Below are 16394 nucleotides of genomic sequence, written 5' to 3' on the forward strand. Positions count from 1 at the left end.
TATATAGTTAGATACTATACAGAATTGTAATATTATACACCCAAATCGTGTAAAGATTAGCTCTTATAATTTGTATGTATGAATCTACATACGTATTTCCATATTTTACGATGTCTATTCTATATTTATTTAATATTATTATATTTTAGTGGGTCCACTATTCAAACACTGTATTTTACTCGGTTATCAAATACAGTAATTACACATATAAATACACCATTTCATATAACATCAGACACATAACATTACACCTTTCATCCATTCCCCCAATTTAAAAGGAAAAAAAAAAAAAAAACCCCACCATGTCTGGATATCCTCATCAAAACCCCTCAGGCTACGGTGCACCCGCACCTAACCCTTACGGTGCACCCGCACAACCCTACGGTGCTCCAGCCCAACCTTACGGTGCACCCGCACAACCCTACGGTGCTCCAGCCCAACCTTACGGTGCACCCGCAGCAAGTCCTTACGGTGCACCCGCACAACCTTACGGTGCACCCGCACCACAGGGAACTAAACCACCAAAAGACCAAAGCAACAAACCTTCATCATCTCCTTACGGTGCTCCTCCGCCTTCCGGCCCCGGTGGATACCCGGCGGCGGCGGGTTACGGAAGTCCGTTTGCGGCGTTGGTGCCGTCGACGTTTCCCCCTGGCACGGATCCGAACGTGGTGGCGTGTTTTCAGGCGGCGGATCATGACGGCAGCGGTGTGATTGATGATAAGGAATTGCAGAGAGCTTTGTCTAGTTATAATCAGACTTTCAGTATCCGTACTGTTCATCTTCTCATGTATCTCTTCACCAACACAAACACCAGAAAAATCGGTATGCATTTATACTCCGTATATATTTATTTTTGTATCTAGAGTGGAATTCAATTTTTTATTTTTATTTAGGATTTTTAAGATTGATTTTGGGGAGGAAAATTATGATGACGTGTCAGACGCTGGGGATTGCCAAATGTCATTTTAAAAAATATACATATATATATATATTTTTTGGAATTTGATATTTTGATGTTGAAGGAAAGCGCGTACGGATAGTGATTTTGGTGGGGTAGGATTTGTTATAGTGTGGGCCAGTATTAGATGAACCACTTCACTACAAAAGCGTGTAAGATGGTGACATGTGTATATTGTGGGGCCATGATCATCCAATAGCTAAATATCTGAACTTTTTGGATATTTTTTTATGAATAAAATTGTGATTAGATTATTAATTAGTATTTTAGAATGTTAACTTTGATCCATTTTGAATTGCTATTAAACTTACACTGAGTATACACACTGTGTTCATCAAGTCCATAGTGCGCGTGGTTCATTAATAATCGGGACACATTGCTAACTTTAGAATCCAAACTGCGGAAATCATGAAACGTGAACGGATAAAAGAGAAGTTAGTATATGTTGTAGGCTTATAATGAAGGATATGGTTGAATGTAGGTGCCATTTGTAGTGTACTAAGTTTATCAGAGGATGATGTTAAAGTATAGATGTGAGCAGTCGTAGTTGTGAAGTTTGTGTCTTTAGGAAAGGCAATTATCCACTGTGAAGTTTGTTTTAGTATGTATATATATGTGTGTGTGTGTGTGTTATGTAATTTTCTCGTGATGGGTAGTTTTTGTACTAATTTGTTGTTGCTCTTGACGATATCAGGACCCAAGGAATTCACTCAGGTTTTCTACAGCCTGCAGAACTGGAGGGTGAGTCTCTTAAGTCTTAACTTGTTTCTTTGGCTATTATCATCTTGGTATATATTGCTGATCAGGTTTCTAATAAACAATGAATATGGATTTCATTTGTGTTTTTCAGGGTAACTTTGAGAAGTTTGATAGAGATCGCAGTGGCAAGATTGATTACAATGAATTAAGGGAGGCACTTATGAGCCTGGGCTTTGCAGTTTCGCCTGTCGTTTTGGATTTGCTGGTTTCTAAGTTCGACAAGTCTGGTGGAAAGAACAAGGCTATTGAATATGACAATTTCATCGAGTATGTATAAATTATGTCATCATATTAATATTGTTTTAAATTTTTGTTCTTTTGGTTTTCTTGTCTCTAACAATGTCCATGTTTGATAATTCCAGGTGCTGCTTGACTGTTAAGGTATGTAAAACACTCTCTTTACTTGATTAACTGCTATCGGATAAGTCAATTTTAGAGCCATATATGCCTCTCAGCTTGTGCATTTGTTATTATTAGAGGTGACAAATTGGGTGGGTCAGGTAACTGGTCATCATAGGTTGAAACGGGTTGTTTTTTGTATGGGTCAAGTTGTGTTGAGTTAGGCTGACACACAAAGCAATTATTTTCAGCTTTGTGTGCATAGTATACCCAATATCAATCAGTAATTTGGAAGATTAAACAGTTTGGGCGGATAGTAGATATACACTTTGAACTTTGCAGCTTGTCAACACGTTACTGTTTTAGCCACCTTTTTGAATTTGACATGTAAGTGATAACCGTAATTGGGGTGATTGGGTTGAGTTTGTGAAATCACTAGACCTACTCATAGCTTCCACTTCTTATTTTCAATTAAAATCGGGGAAAATCTTCACTTTTCCTATATGCTGCAAAGATTTCAAGTTTTGAAATGTGTAATCTAACAACTAAAAGTATTTTTGGTTTGTCCATGGGCTGTGAAATAGCTTATTAAGCGTTATATATGAGACTTGTTTGATGGTGATTACAGGGGTTAACTGAAAAGTTCAAGGAGAAGGACACAGCTTACACAGGGAATGCTACATTTTCGTATGAAGCATTTATGTTGACTGTTTTGCCATTCCTCATTGCTTAGGGTTTTGTATTCACATCTGCACTCTTTACTTGTTTTGTTAATGTTCATCGTGTTTCTTTTGTGATATATTGGTTTTTAATAAGATCTTTGCAATTTCTTAATGTTTGGTGTAAAGGGCATATGAGTAAAAATTCTCGGAGGTTGCAAGTTTAAATCCAGGAAATAGTTTTACAATATGTGTCTGAAAAGGTTGCATTTAAAGACTAGGTGTATTCTGTATTCACTACCAATGATTTTTTTGTCATATCTTTGGCTTTTTAAGGATGTAGAGGGTTATTCTATCGTTACTTGTTAATGGGAAATATGTTTAAACAGAATCTGAAATAACAGTTATTCTTAAATGCTTGATCTTGGTCTTTACTCCAGAAATGCACTCATAATGTAGTTATATCATCATCTCGATTCTTCAAACACGTTAAACACGAATAAGAGGTTCTTATAAAAGCCATTTTAATGCTTTTTGGCCTTATCATAGTCAACCAGCATCGGCCACAATTGCACACTCGTTCTTCCTTACTATCGTATAGCGTGGATGCCATTTTAGTATTCTAGAACAGCAATGTGGTCAACTATGTAATATGTATTATGCATCTCAGTTGTGTTTATTCTTTCTTTCTTATTGTTAACGTTTATTTGAACAAAGGACATGGTTTGGAAGATGACAAAGTCAAATTCATTGTTTGGACTTTGGGTGGTGGTAGGAGCCTCAATATACTACAGTAGACTTTCATTTAAAAGTCAACTACGTTGGGACACATTTTGGCGATTTATGCATTTAAACGGCTACGAATGTCGATATATACCATATTTTACACCCAAGAATATATTTTATATTTATTTTATCACATATCCATTTTAATTATAGAAATTATTCAGGTCAATTTGAACTTATGTTTGCATCATGACATATATGGATCCATATCTCCATATGTTATCCATTTTTGGTATATATATAGATACTGAATATTAACTTTATGAATGGAATGATGTTCCCGTTTGGACACATTGGTTAAACCACCACTGTATCATTATATCGACGAGCTGATCATTTTGTTAATCTTATGGTCAACCAAGTCATTGAAGTCGACAATCTCTTAACCTTAGTTTGCTCTTCATTTCCCATGGTTGACGCTTCTTAGCACATGATTTGGTTACTGATTTTGACCGTGTAAGATGTAAATTATGACACTGAAGACTAATGGTGTATGCATGATCATTTAAAAAAACAAAGTTACTACGTCAAACAATGAAAAAATAGAAGATGGTAACAAAGACTCATGAGTATAATACTATCTATACTACGTAGTAATAAAAAAAATACACCCTTGTTAAACCTTGTACATGGAGAATTGTCTAAAATACCCTTCCTCACAAAAACAACCCTTTGCTTTTCATTTGCAGCCATTCACATACACACAACCTTCTCTCAATATATCTCTGTCTTTCTTTTATTTGCAACCGTTAATGATATCCGCGACAACGTGTGGGTACGGTGCTAGTAATATATATACAAACATTGGGATTGGAATAAACATTAAATGGAACGTGACAAGTGGATTGTAGAATAAGAAAATTATCATATCTGTTATTAAACAAAGTAATGTAAACAAGGGGAAATATTGATCGAAATTTACATTGAAAGATTCTTAATATGGATGAGTTGAATGGATAGGGTGTCCAAACATAACTTACTTTCACTTTTTAAGTTTGATTACTAATGTAAACTCATGTGGAAATAAACTAAGAAAATAATAACTTCTAAAGATGAATGTTTACCATTAAAAAGGAAAAGAAACCAAATTTACAAATGCAAATAAATCTTAAATATATGTAAAGACTTTTTTTTTTCTTCTTCAAAACATATGTATCTTTTGGGGAAAAAAAGCATTTTATTTAGGGCGTAAAACTAGAAAAGCACTTGGTTTGTTATATAAAAACAAAAAAAGTATGAGGCTATTGACCTATTGTCAAGTTTGATTTGTTGATCAACGAAATTTTTTTAAAACAATTATATTATCGTCCGATGTCTTATCAAGTTGGATCATTGTTTCATTGGCGCAAAACAAAAAAAAGTAAGAGGCTATTGATCTATTGCCATGTTTGATTTGTTGATCCACGAAATTTTTTTAAAACTATTATATTTTCGTCCGATGTCTTATCAAGTTGCATCATTGTCTCATTGGCGCAACATCTTCTCCCAAAAATAACTTCCATTTTCCATTATTTTGTAGTAAAAACTCAACTACGTTTTTCTTAACTGCAATCTATAATAACATAATGACCATACAACACATAAGTTTAATCTTAAAGGTTCAAAATTGGCTCGAGATTATACGAAAGGAAAGCTTAAACTGACCTATCTTGTGCTATAATAAAAAAAAGTCTTGCTAAACGAAGCCCTGAGGACTTCCGTTAAGGTGCATCAAATAGTGATACACTTACCATATAATTTAGAGAGTGAATTTTTGATATAAAAATAGGAAAATGATTTATTCTTCTAACAAATTAGGCAAAAAATCATCTTAATAGCTTTAGATGGTGACATGTGGATATCACTAATTCTCTTTCCTAATCTTACCATTTGATTTTCCACATATAACAATCCTATTAATTATGAAGATTTTTAAGCTAACAAATTAAGAGAATTGATTATTACTCATAAAAATATACAAATTTTTTGATATAGAAAGGTACCATTTGTATAAGAGAAATGAATTACTCTTAAAATACAATTTTTATTTAGGAAAATGATATATGATGTTAACATCATCTTTGTTAGATGATGTTGCTTGCTCTCACATACTCAATAACATCAATTTTTACACATGTTAAAAAGTCTCTATGAATTTTATAGTTTATAAAAACAACATTATCTAACAAAGATATGATTTTTTTATTTTATACTCCAAGTTTTGAACAATTGGCAAAGTTGTAAAAAAACGCCGTGTCTTAATTTGTACTCTAGTATATATATACTCGATATATCTTACAAAATCTCTCCAAAAAACAACCTTCTTTACACTTCAAAAAAAAAAAGAAAAAAAAAAAAAATACACACACAACCATGTCAGGCTACCCTCATCAAAACCCCTCAGGCTATGGTGCACCACCGTCTTCTCAACCATACGGTGCACCGACGGCTAACCCATACGGCCAACCAGCCCAACCCTACGGTGCACCACCGGCTCAACAATACGGCCAACCAGCCCAACCTTACAGCGCACCAGCTCAACCGTACGGCGCACCAGCCCAACCTTACGGCGCACCACCAGCAAACCCTTACGGTTCACCCTCAGCCCCTTACGGTGCACCTACACCACAAGGAACTAAACCACCAAAAGACCAAAGCAACAAACCTTCAACATCTCCTTACGGTGCTCCTCAACCTCAGCCGTCCGCTCCCGGTGGATATCCGCCGCAGTCGGGGTACGGTAGTCCGTTTTCGTCGTTGTTGCCGTCGACGTTTCCGCCGGGAACAGATCCGAACGTGGTGGCGTGTTTTCAGGTGGCGGATCAAGACGGTAGTGGTGTGATTGATGATAAGGAATTGCAGAGAGCTTTGTCTAGTTATAATCAGACTTTTAGTATCCGTACTGTCCATCTTCTCATGTATCTCTTCACCAACTCAAACACCAGAAAAATCGGTATGCATATATATATATATATATATTATATATTCTGTATCTATAATTATTATTTAGTAAATTATATCTGTATCTACAATTTTTTAATCTCAGCTTTTGTCTATTACATACTAGTACACACAGTAAATTTTATATATGTATAGATGTATATATATGTATGCTTATTATAGATATACATACAAATTTCTGTATCTATTGTTTCCAGTTTCAGTTTCACACAGTAATACACATAGTAAATTTATATATGTATAGATGTATATATTGTAGATGCTTATTATAGATATAGATACAATTTTCTGTATCTATTATTTTCAGTTTTAGTTTCACACATTAATACGAATAGTGAATTTGTTAGTGATTTTGATTGGAGATTAATTTTTTGGTGATTGAATTTGGGGATGAAAACGGAAACGCGTACTCTGCTGCCTGACTGTTTTTTTATTTTATTATTTTAGTAAAGGCATGAAACGCGTAGGATTGGGACTTACACGTGGGAGTGTGGATTAGGTTGAATTACAAAGCAGCGTGTAAGATAGTGACATGTGTAATTAGTGTAGGGCCATGATCTGATGTGTCTTTTTCTGATTTAGTGATATAGTCAAACTTTTATATAGATTTAGAGTCTGGTTTTATATGGACTTATGGAGTGGTTGATGACTTATGATTGATGGTAAAAAAAGCTTGTAATTAAAAGAATCATGAAAAGTTTGATAAAAGGTTTTGTTTGTTTTATTCTTACAAATGCGTAGAAAATAAGCATTATCTAAAGTTTGGAGTATTGTGATCAAGTGAGGGAGTAAATAAGCACGCATATCTTTTCCATTCAAATACACGGTGTGAGGAATTTAGAATTTTACTGTGTAATGAATAACGATGTGAGGAGTGTGTGAACATTAATGTAATATAGTATAGGGGTTGAGTGAGAGATATGTGATGTTGACGTGACGATCTGAAAGGTGTTTGAAACATTGAAACATATCAATTATCAAATACTAAGTAGCTTCACTTTAGCTTCTCAGAAACAGCTTCGTAGATATTGCAATAAAATAAAAATTTGTGTTGAAAAGCCAACTCCAAGCATCCTCTTGTATTGCTTATTTTTGATGATGGTTTCATTGTTGTAATGAGATCCACATTCCAAAATGGAATGTTTGTGGTTAATTAGGGAAAACGGAGTCTGTTTTGATCTTAAAGTTTACTCTGTATTACCTAAATCTCTTTTCCCCCAATGTGTTTTTAGCTGTCAAAAATATTATTCTGTGCTGACTTGCTACCAGACATGTAAAATTTGAAAGTTTATATTGCCAAGTTTATGTACAAACTGTTAATAGGTTAACCAATCAGGTGCATAGGAATGTTTCAAAATTTTGGACAAATTGTAGGTTTTGAATCCAAAGGGGTGTGATCTATACTCTATGATGATTAGTGATGGTTAAAAGAAAGTTTAATAAGATTGTAAGCTAATAGTGGAGGGAATGGCTGAATACATAATGCCATCTATAGTGTACCATGATTATTGTGGAGAATATAAAAGTAAATACGATTTGTCATATTTGTGGAGTTTGATTTAGTATATACATTAATACAAATATATATATATATATATGTGTGTGTGTGTGTGTGTGTGTATGTTTGTCGGTGTAATTTACTTGTGATGGTGAATTTTTGTATTAACTTTTTCCTGCTCTGTTGATGGTATCAGGACCTAAGGAATTTACTCAGGTTTTCTACAGCTTACAGAACTGGAGGGTGAGTCTTAATGGGATTCTATATCTGTCATCTTTTTCATATATTTGTGGATCAGGTTTCTGACAAGTGACAAACATTGTATTTGGTATTCCTGTGTGTGTTTTTCAGGCTAACTTTGAGAAATTTGATAGAGATCGCAGTGGTAAGATTGATATGAATGAATTGAGAGAGGCACTGATGAGCCTGGGATTTGCAGTTTCACCTGTCATTCTCGATTTGCTGGTTTCCAAATACGACAAGTCTGGTGGAAAGAACAAGGCTATTGAATATGACAATTTCATCGAGTATGTACACATAATTTTCATTTATACTAGTATATTTTGTTATACGTTTATCGTCTCTTTTAGTTACTGTCTCTAACAATATCCGTGTTTGATGATGACAATTTCAGGTGCTGCTTGACTGTTAAGGTATGTAACATGCTTTCTTTACTTCGAAAACTACTATGCGTTGAGTCAGCTATAGAGCCATAAGTAGAGGTGGCCAAATGGGTGGATCAGGTAAGTAGAGGTGCCCAATGGGTAGGTCAGGTAACTGGTCACCCTAGGTTTAGGTTGAAAAGGGTTGGTTTTTGTATAAGTCAACATGTGTTGGCTTAGGTCGAACAATGAAACTTTTTTGCAAATTTATTATGAACTGTAAAACTGCATTATATTAATCTAGTTTTGAAGATTAGACAGTTTGTTAAGGATTAAGAATACACTTTGTAGACGTTCAACGCATTACTGTATTAGCCACCCTTTTGAATCTGACATATACATGATAACCATAATCCAAGTAATTGGGTTGAGTTTGTGTAATTGCAGACCTACTTATGGAAAGTTATGGTGTCCACCTTGTTTGCATTGAAACCCGAAATAATTATCACCCTTCCATTGCTGGAAAAGTTTTTAAGTTATGAAATGTCTAATTTAACAGTCAAAGTATCCTTTGGCTGTGGTCCATGTGCTGCAAAATAGTTTATGAAGCATTGAATGTTAAGATTTGTTTTATGGTAATTGCAGGGGCTAACCGAAAAGTTCAAGGAGAAGGACACAGCTTACACAGGAAACGCTACATTTTCATATGAAGCATTCATGTTGACCGTATTACCCTTCCTCATAGCTTAGAGATTGTATCTACATCTACACTCTTTAACTGGGCCTTCTAATAAGAGGGAAAATGATTTGGTACTTTGGATGTATTTTTCTTTGTGGGTTAATCGCCTTTACTTGTTTCATTAATGTTCATCGTGTTTCTTTTGTGATGTTATGGTTGTTAATAAGATCTTTACAACGTTATCTTTGATGTAAAGGCCATGAGTAGAAATTGATGTAGAGGGCTTATGAGTAGAAATTCTTGTCAGTTTTCCAATGTGCATCTCAAAAGGTTGCATATGAAAACTTGTTCATTTGCTTACTCGAGTTAAGGAGTTTCTGCAAGAATTCCAGATGCTCCTTTACAATAAGCTATATTTGTATTCTTTGTTGATATTTCATTACTTGTTCGTTAGACTTAATACCTCGGTCTTTGACGCCAAATTCTGACATGAGACAAACTAAATGGATTTGGGTTTCGATTAAATGAATTTGGATCATAATGAGGTTAAGACGACTAATATGGATTTGGGTTCAGATTAAATGGATAAGACGACTAATATGTCTAATATATGGCTTGGGTTTGGGTTATTATTTGACTATTTGTAACTCGTTTACAACAATTTTTTATTTTTACCTTTGTAACTTTGTAAGTCATGTTGTGTGGATTTCAAATATCAGAAATCTTATCGTTGGTAAAGGACAACCAAAAAGGGTAGGGTATGCTTTATATATTTTCCTCAATAAGAAGTAAGGAAAAGATAAAAAGTATTTGGGTCTATACAAATTCTTATCAAGAAATGCTCGTGCCTTTTAACTTTGTTATAAAAGCTTTGTTACAAAAGCTTATCAAAATCGGCTTATATAAGCCCGTAACCAAACATCAAAATAATTTATTTTATTAAAAATGAAAAGTCAAAAAGATTAAAAACCTTTTAATATAAAGCTAGGCCAGAACAAACTCAGAAGAAAAAACCAACTCCAAAAAGTAAGCGAAGGCGTCGTTAATCAAAGATAATATGGCGGCAACAAACGATATTCAAGCAGCCCTAAAACCCTTTCATCAAAGAGCTATCCAAGCTGAGGTAACGTCTATCAGTCTATCTCTATCATACATATATATGTAATTATTTACAAAAGTGTTTTAGGAATTAGGGTTTAGCATTGAATTATAAATCTTTGGAAATTGTCTTTCCTATATAACGGAAATCATCCAACAATTCGTATTACAATTCACAATCACATTCCCCAAGTGTAGATGATTTACCAAAAGTTAAATTAAATTCAGATTTACCAACTCCAACTGTCGATATTCTCGTCTAACTAAGTTTTATTGTTCACATTTGTTTGATCCAAAGGAACGGTTAGCAAGACTTGAAGCTGCATTTGCTAAAACGAAAGGTTGGTTACTGAACAATTTACTCACTCTAGCTAGTTAGAATTCAAATTCCTCCTTACTTTGGTTTTGGAGCAGAGTTTTTAAGAGCTTAACATTATTTTCTAGTAGTTCCACTTCTTCAATTATGGGATTGTGTACTTGCAGTGTCTGGAAATGAGCAAGTATCGGATAAAGTAACGCAACTGGAAAGAATGTTAGAAGATGCAAAGTCAGAGCAACTTGCCGAAAGGGAAAAGGTGAATTGTTATACTCTGTCCTTAGTGAAAGCGTAAAGTTTTATTTGACACAGTTAGGAACTTTCCCCTTGCTATACCCATTCACCATTTCTATCTTTAAGATTACTGATCGACAAATAACTGAACTTAGAATTGAAATTTTATAAAGATCTTTTGAGACGTAGGCGCATATCAGATTTCTTTTCTTTGAGATATATAGTAGTGGTGGAAGCTCAATCCAAAAGCCAAAAACAGGGTACTTAAGTTGATTGAAAAGGTCAAAAGTCTCTGAACTACTTAACCTGTTTTAATTACGGGGTTGTGAAAACCAGTTTCTATTCTTTTTAGGTCTATAGAAAAATATATAAACAGGTTTCCATATCAAAACATGTTTTTATATCGAAACAGGTTCCTATCAGAACAAGTTTATCTATATCAAAACAGGTTTCAACATGAATAATTTGCTTTGGAGTTATTTGTTTTCAGTTTATGAACAATTTGTGGTGAACTCTTTGGTTTTTGCATTATGGGTTGTTTAAATGGTATTTAGTAATTTGAATGGCATTTGGTTTGTTTTTTACTTAATTGCATATTTTTTTCGGGCCCGTGCTTTTTTTGTGCCTCTCGCTTAGGCCACATTTGGGGTCATTGCGCTTTGTGTGCTCCTTCGCCTTTGACAACTATGGTTGCAATATCCTAAAACTCTCTTTTACCTATAAGGAATAATTTAGCTACATATACATGTAGCAACTAGCTGCATAAACCGGACATTGTCTCTAAACCCGATGCCAGATCTAAATCCTTTGCAAATGTTTATATTCATCTTTATTACCTTGAATAGATCCAGATATTGCAACAACTAAAAAAACATACAAGCTTTGGAGGTTCTGCCCAATCCGACCTTTCCTGTTTTTGTCTTCACTATAAATTATATGCTTAACAAGAACAGATGAACCAGAATGACCTTTTACCCCAAACTACCCAACCTCACCTGTATTGCAATCTTTAATATGAAAATAAGTGACTTTATGTTATCTGTTTTCCAGGCTTTGAAGGAGCTACACAAGGTTACTGACGAGAATGCCAAACTCCGTTACCGTATAATTCATTTAGTCCGAGCATTAGAGGATGCTGATAGGTGTTCAGCTTCGAAATGAAGCGAGCCTCTTTGAGGTGTCCATTTTTTCTTATCATTTAGATGTCATTTATTCACAAACACGAGTGAGAACCCTCTCTTTCTTGACCTATTATGTTCGAGTCTCACCTGTTTCTTCGTTTCTTGATAACTTTTGGTTCACATTTGGAAAAAGTAACACAGATAATCCATTCCCAACTTATGTAACCTCAGCATTTGTTAAAGCCATCTATAGGTATTATTGTCTTGTCTATTTCTATTAGACCCAAGGTTACTTACTCTAGCAAAAAGTATAACGTTATTGCTTTCTATCTTAGATTTCTACTACAAGTACAACAGTAGGTGCTGATTTGTTTTTAGTTTTCCTTTACCAAAACATCTACTAAGGATTCTATTTTTAGCCTGCAATTTGTTTCGTTTTATTTGAATAAATTGTGATTATCTCAAACGATTTGAAGAACATGGCTGATTGTCTAACAAAATATTGGATGAGATTACATCACAATTGATATATACACAAAGAATTAGCTTTTTATTCAAAGTTGATGTTAAAAAGGCTTACAATTCTTTAAATTGGGTTTTCTTGGATTCTATAATGTCACAAATGGGCTTCCCGGGTAAATGGAAGAAATGGATTTGGGCTCTTTTGTCTGGGAGGGCACCGGTTTTGGTCAACGGATCTCCAACATCTGAGTTCCAATGTCAACGGGGTCTTCGTCAAGGTGACCCTTTATCCCCTTATTTATTCATATTAGCTATGGAGTCTTTATCGCAAGTCATTAAAAAGGCGTGTGAAAGTGGGCTTATCAGGGGCCTCAAATGTTCATATTCTGATCTAATTCTTACCCATATGATGTATGCCGACGATGTGGTGTTTCTGGGCGACTGGTCACTTTCTAGTCTGATGAATTTAAAAAGACTTCTAAGGTGCTTTTATCTTGCATCTGGTCTAGGAATAAACCTAGATAAGAGTTTCCTATTCGGTATTGGTGTGGAAAACTCTGAAGTGCAGTCAATGGCTGGAGTACTAATGTGTAATGTTGGTTGTTTTCCATTTAAACATCTTGGGCTAATAGTTGGGGGAAATATGAATTTAGCTCGGCACTGGAAACCGGTGATTGATACTTTTAAAAAAAGCTCCCATTATGGAAAGCTAGAACACTCTCGTTTGGTGGACGAATTACACTACTAAGATTAGTGTTAAATGCTTTACCTACATATTTTCTCTCTATATATAGAGCTCCAGTGGGGATCATCCAGACGTTAGATCGAATTAGAAGGCAATTTTTGTGGGGTATTGATGAAAATTCAAGAAAGATATACTGGGTGTCTTGGTCCAAGATAACAGCATCTAAAGATAATGGTGGGGTAGGCCTCGGGTGTTTGGCTGATATGAATATGGTACTCTTAGCTAAGTGGTGCTGGAGATTTAAAACAAAGTCGGGTAATTTGTGGAGGAAAGTTATTTGGAGTTTTCATAGTACTTCAAGGTCTTGGAATTTTACTCCATGTAAAATGTCAATATCGGGGCCATGGAAGCATATATGTAAAATTTTCAACTACTTCAAGTCGGTTGGTTTAGAGCTACATGAAATATTTCATGTGGCTCCAGGTTTGAATTCTGAATTAACATTCTGGTTTGATTCATGGGTTGGCTTTGATCTGCTGTATAAGATGTTCCCCAATCTATTTATGTTAGAAGTATCTAAAATGTGTCTTCTGAAAGATAGGGTCTCGTGGATTAACGGGGATCAGCATGTGCAATTCCATTGGACGCGACAGCTTAGGCCGGTGGAACATGCTGAGGTAAATAATTTGTTACTGCTGGTGGCATTTGTTGTATGGGTGGAGGGGAAAGATTCATGGAGAAGTGACGTTTGTGATTCGGGTAGATTTTCTGTTAAAGCTCTAAGATCCAAAATTAAGCGGTCTAGTGGGGAACAACAAAATGCCTCTTTTATTTGGTCAAGATGGGTGCCAATTAAGGCTAACTTTTTAGCATGGCGGTTGTGGATTGGTAGATTGCCAACTAAAGATAATCTCGCAAAGAGAAACGTCCAAGTTATATCCATGGAATGTGGGGTGTGCAGTTTGGAGGAAGAGTCTGTAGAGCATTTATTTGGCTCATGTCAACTTGCTGTACAGATATGGGAGCATGTATCAAAGTGGTGTCGGGTCCATCCATTCTTCTTCTTTTCGGCTAAAGACTTACCGTCTTTGGCACAACAATTGATAGGAGATGTAGGATGGAAGCAACCAGTTCATCTAGTAATATTGACTTCGATTTGGTGTATATGGAAGAACATGAATAATATCGTTTTTAATTCAACCGGACGTGTTCTGTGGGTATAATTACTGAGGAAATTCGGGCTTTATCTTACATATGGATTAAAAGCCGATCAAGATATAAAACTTTGACATGGGAAGCATGGAGTAATTTTAATGTTTTTGAGTTTGGTTAGATAATATTTTGGTTGGCTTTGTTAATGGTGTATTAATTTACTCTTGGTGTATTCATCTAGTGTATGTATTGTAAACTTGTTTGTGACTTAACGTTTTGTTGGGTCACCTAATAATAGTAATTGATTTTGTTGGTCGTTAAAAAAAGATGAGATATCCAAACCATGAATATCTTTTTTTTTTCCTATACCAAAACATCCACTAAGGATTCTATTATTAGCCTGCAATTCGTTTCGTTTTATTTGAATAAGTTGTGAATATCTCAAAAGAATATTTGAAGAACATGGCAAATTGCCTAACAAAATTATACAGTATTTTGTAAAATTCGTATGCCGAGTTTTTTAGGCCCAGACAGATAAATGAGAAAGATAACATGTTTGATGCTAATGTTATAAAGTTGATTTAAAACTGGTTACAAATTAATCAATTAAACTTAGCTAAAAACTAATCAGTTAATTTAAAAGATATTTTTTCCATTTGTGTGCAAGAAAAAATATGTAATAATATTTAAGTCCAAGAAAATGGATGAGATTACAGCACAATTGATACACAAAGAATTAGAATGAGATATCCAAACCATGAAACTTATCTCTAGTGATTTGGTCTAAAATGTTGTTCATGTCATTGTTGAGATGGTTAGCCCAATCTCCAACTTTACCTTCTCTAAAGAAAGCCTCATTTGGTACACCCTGAAAACTTCCATGCTTGTCGACCTCTTTCAAGTTTTCGAAACTACATAACCTCACAATCTCTTCAGCCGAACCTTGAGCTTCTTCTTCCTCTGTAAAAGGGTAGCCCAAGAACATCGCGAGCCGTTTCACATGATCTGCGGTTTCCGTTTTCAAGCCCTCATATGTTAAAAAAAGAACCCTTGTAGGGTGTTCTAAGCTTGTGTCATAATACCCTTTCACATGATCCCAGTACGGTCCATATGGCATGGCACCTTTCCTAAACAATTCGAATGCCTCTTCGAATGTCATTAGACCACGAGATTTGTCTCTCACCTTGTTTACAAAATGAAACAAAGAGACCAAGACATCTTTTGGGTTTCTACACATATAAACTATCCGACAGCCCGAATCAATTATAGATCGAGGCAACGAGGTGTAAGGTGTATGAGTACCAAAAAGGCGCGGTGAATATCCATCAACATAGGTGGGTTTGTTTTTATAAAATTCGGTTTCAATGAAAGGCACACAGTTATGGGGGTTAGCCATAAGTAAAGGATGAGTTGAATTAGAGTTGTTTTTGTACCGGTTTCTGTTCACTATCGCAAAAACGAGTGCCTTGATCCACGTGGTTCCACATTTTGGCAATGTGACAACATAGATATCAGTCGGACGAGCTTCAAAAGTTTCTTGCAACGCAATTAGAGTTTGAACCGAGACTAGGTCATTCGACATGTACCAAAAGCCTTGGTACATGTATAGGTTTTCGAACACCCAATCTTTCTCTTTTGGTAACATTGTTAGCCTATCTTTGTATCTATCGAAAATGATGGCGAGACGAGCCTTTTCTTGTTCACGATCTTTTTCACTACGTTTGGTTACAAATGAAAGATTAGAAGCATCAAGGAGAGACATTGTGAAGAAATATTTCTATGTATAGAATGGAATGAGTGTTCTGATTTCTACAGCTTAGCATATCTATCTATCTATGTATGAAAAACTCCACAAAACCAAATCCAAAAAAAAAGAAGTTATTATTTATTCACTTGTACATTATTTTATGTGTGGACCAAAACGTTTCGAGTATATCAAAAAGGAAAGTTTTTGCTAGGATTGTCATCAATGGACTTAAAAGCAGTAAATATGCTTACTGATTAAAGGAAATAAAAACAAAAATGTGACAATGCCAATACATAAAATAATTGTACTTGATATATTCCCTAATCCTCGCCGCGTGAACTAAAGTAATAAAGATG

At 35.0% G+C, this 16394-nt stretch overlaps 5 protein-coding genes across 5 annotated transcripts; 4 read left to right on the forward strand and 1 right to left on the reverse strand.

The window, feature by feature from the left end:
- The first annotated feature begins 249 nt into the window (after positions 1–249).
- Positions 250–2893, forward strand: LOC122583831 (calcium-binding protein CBP-like). The gene is made up of 5 exons (XM_043756212.1): positions 250–825; positions 1656–1702; positions 1812–1987; positions 2083–2101; positions 2688–2893. The coding sequence occupies exons 1-5, from the start codon at positions 303–305 to the stop codon at positions 2790–2792; spliced, it is 870 nt and encodes a 289-aa protein (XP_043612147.1). The 5' UTR covers positions 250–302; the 3' UTR covers positions 2793–2893.
- Positions 2894–5789: 2896 nt separating this feature from the next.
- LOC122583830 (calcium-binding protein CBP-like) lies at positions 5790–9478 on the forward strand. The gene is made up of 5 exons (XM_043756211.1): positions 5790–6436; positions 8139–8185; positions 8294–8469; positions 8577–8595; positions 9190–9478. The coding sequence occupies exons 1-5, from the start codon at positions 5857–5859 to the stop codon at positions 9292–9294; spliced, it is 927 nt and encodes a 308-aa protein (XP_043612146.1). The 5' UTR covers positions 5790–5856; the 3' UTR covers positions 9295–9478.
- A 679-nt stretch (positions 9479–10157) lies between these two features.
- Positions 10158–12217, forward strand: LOC122582877. Its single transcript, XM_043755308.1, has 4 exons — positions 10158–10346; positions 10620–10662; positions 10805–10896; positions 11922–12217. The coding sequence occupies exons 1-4, from the start codon at positions 10281–10283 to the stop codon at positions 12030–12032; spliced, it is 312 nt and encodes a 103-aa protein (XP_043611243.1). The 5' UTR covers positions 10158–10280; the 3' UTR covers positions 12033–12217.
- Positions 12218–13525: 1308 nt separating this feature from the next.
- On the forward strand, positions 13526–14362 carry LOC122581456. Its single transcript, XM_043753689.1, has one exon. The coding sequence runs from the start codon at positions 13526–13528 to the stop codon at positions 14360–14362; it is 837 nt and encodes a 278-aa protein (XP_043609624.1).
- A 590-nt stretch (positions 14363–14952) lies between these two features.
- On the reverse strand, positions 14953–16151 carry LOC122581710 (cytosolic sulfotransferase 5-like). Its single transcript, XM_043753970.1, has one exon. The coding sequence runs from the start codon at positions 16051–16053 to the stop codon at positions 15028–15030; it is 1026 nt and encodes a 341-aa protein (XP_043609905.1). The 5' UTR covers positions 16054–16151; the 3' UTR covers positions 14953–15027.
- Positions 16152–16394: the final 243 nt, after the last annotated feature.

Source organism: Erigeron canadensis, chromosome 9 (assembly GCF_010389155.1).
Source record: "Erigeron canadensis isolate Cc75 chromosome 9, C_canadensis_v1, whole genome shotgun sequence".
Taxonomy (NCBI): domain Eukaryota; kingdom Viridiplantae; phylum Streptophyta; class Magnoliopsida; order Asterales; family Asteraceae; genus Erigeron; species Erigeron canadensis.

What these genes read in the sequence shown, in the direction of transcription:
- LOC122582877 (XM_043755308.1), top strand. Translation starts at nt 10,281, where the DNA reads ATGGCGGCAACAAACGATATTCAAGCAGCCCTAAAACCCTTTCATCAA. An exon ending in AAAGAGCTATCCAAGCTGAG is followed by an intron (nt 10,347 to 10,619) that starts GTAACGTCTATC and finishes TTTGATCCAAAG; the next exon opens with GAACGGTTAGCAAGACTTGA. An exon ending in AACTTGCCGAAAGGGAAAAG is followed by an intron (nt 10,897 to 11,921) that starts GTGAATTGTTAT and finishes TCTGTTTTCCAG; the next exon opens with GCTTTGAAGGAGCTACACAA.
- LOC122581456 (XM_043753689.1), top strand. Translation starts at nt 13,526, where the DNA reads ATGTCAATATCGGGGCCATGGAAGCATATATGTAAAATTTTCAACTAC.
- LOC122581710 (XM_043753970.1), bottom strand. Translation starts at nt 16,053, where the DNA reads ATGTCTCTCCTTGATGCTTCTAATCTTTCATTTGTAACCAAACGTAGT.
- LOC122583830 (XM_043756211.1), top strand. Translation starts at nt 5,857, where the DNA reads ATGTCAGGCTACCCTCATCAAAACCCCTCAGGCTATGGTGCACCACCG. An exon ending in CTCAAACACCAGAAAAATCG is followed by an intron (nt 6,437 to 8,138) that starts GTATGCATATAT and finishes TGATGGTATCAG; the next exon opens with GACCTAAGGAATTTACTCAG. An exon ending in ACAGCTTACAGAACTGGAGG is followed by an intron (nt 8,186 to 8,293) that starts GTGAGTCTTAAT and finishes TGTGTTTTTCAG; the next exon opens with GCTAACTTTGAGAAATTTGA.
- LOC122583831 (XM_043756212.1), top strand. Translation starts at nt 303, where the DNA reads ATGTCTGGATATCCTCATCAAAACCCCTCAGGCTACGGTGCACCCGCA. An exon ending in CACAAACACCAGAAAAATCG is followed by an intron (nt 826 to 1,655) that starts GTATGCATTTAT and finishes TGACGATATCAG; the next exon opens with GACCCAAGGAATTCACTCAG. An exon ending in ACAGCCTGCAGAACTGGAGG is followed by an intron (nt 1,703 to 1,811) that starts GTGAGTCTCTTA and finishes TGTGTTTTTCAG; the next exon opens with GGTAACTTTGAGAAGTTTGA.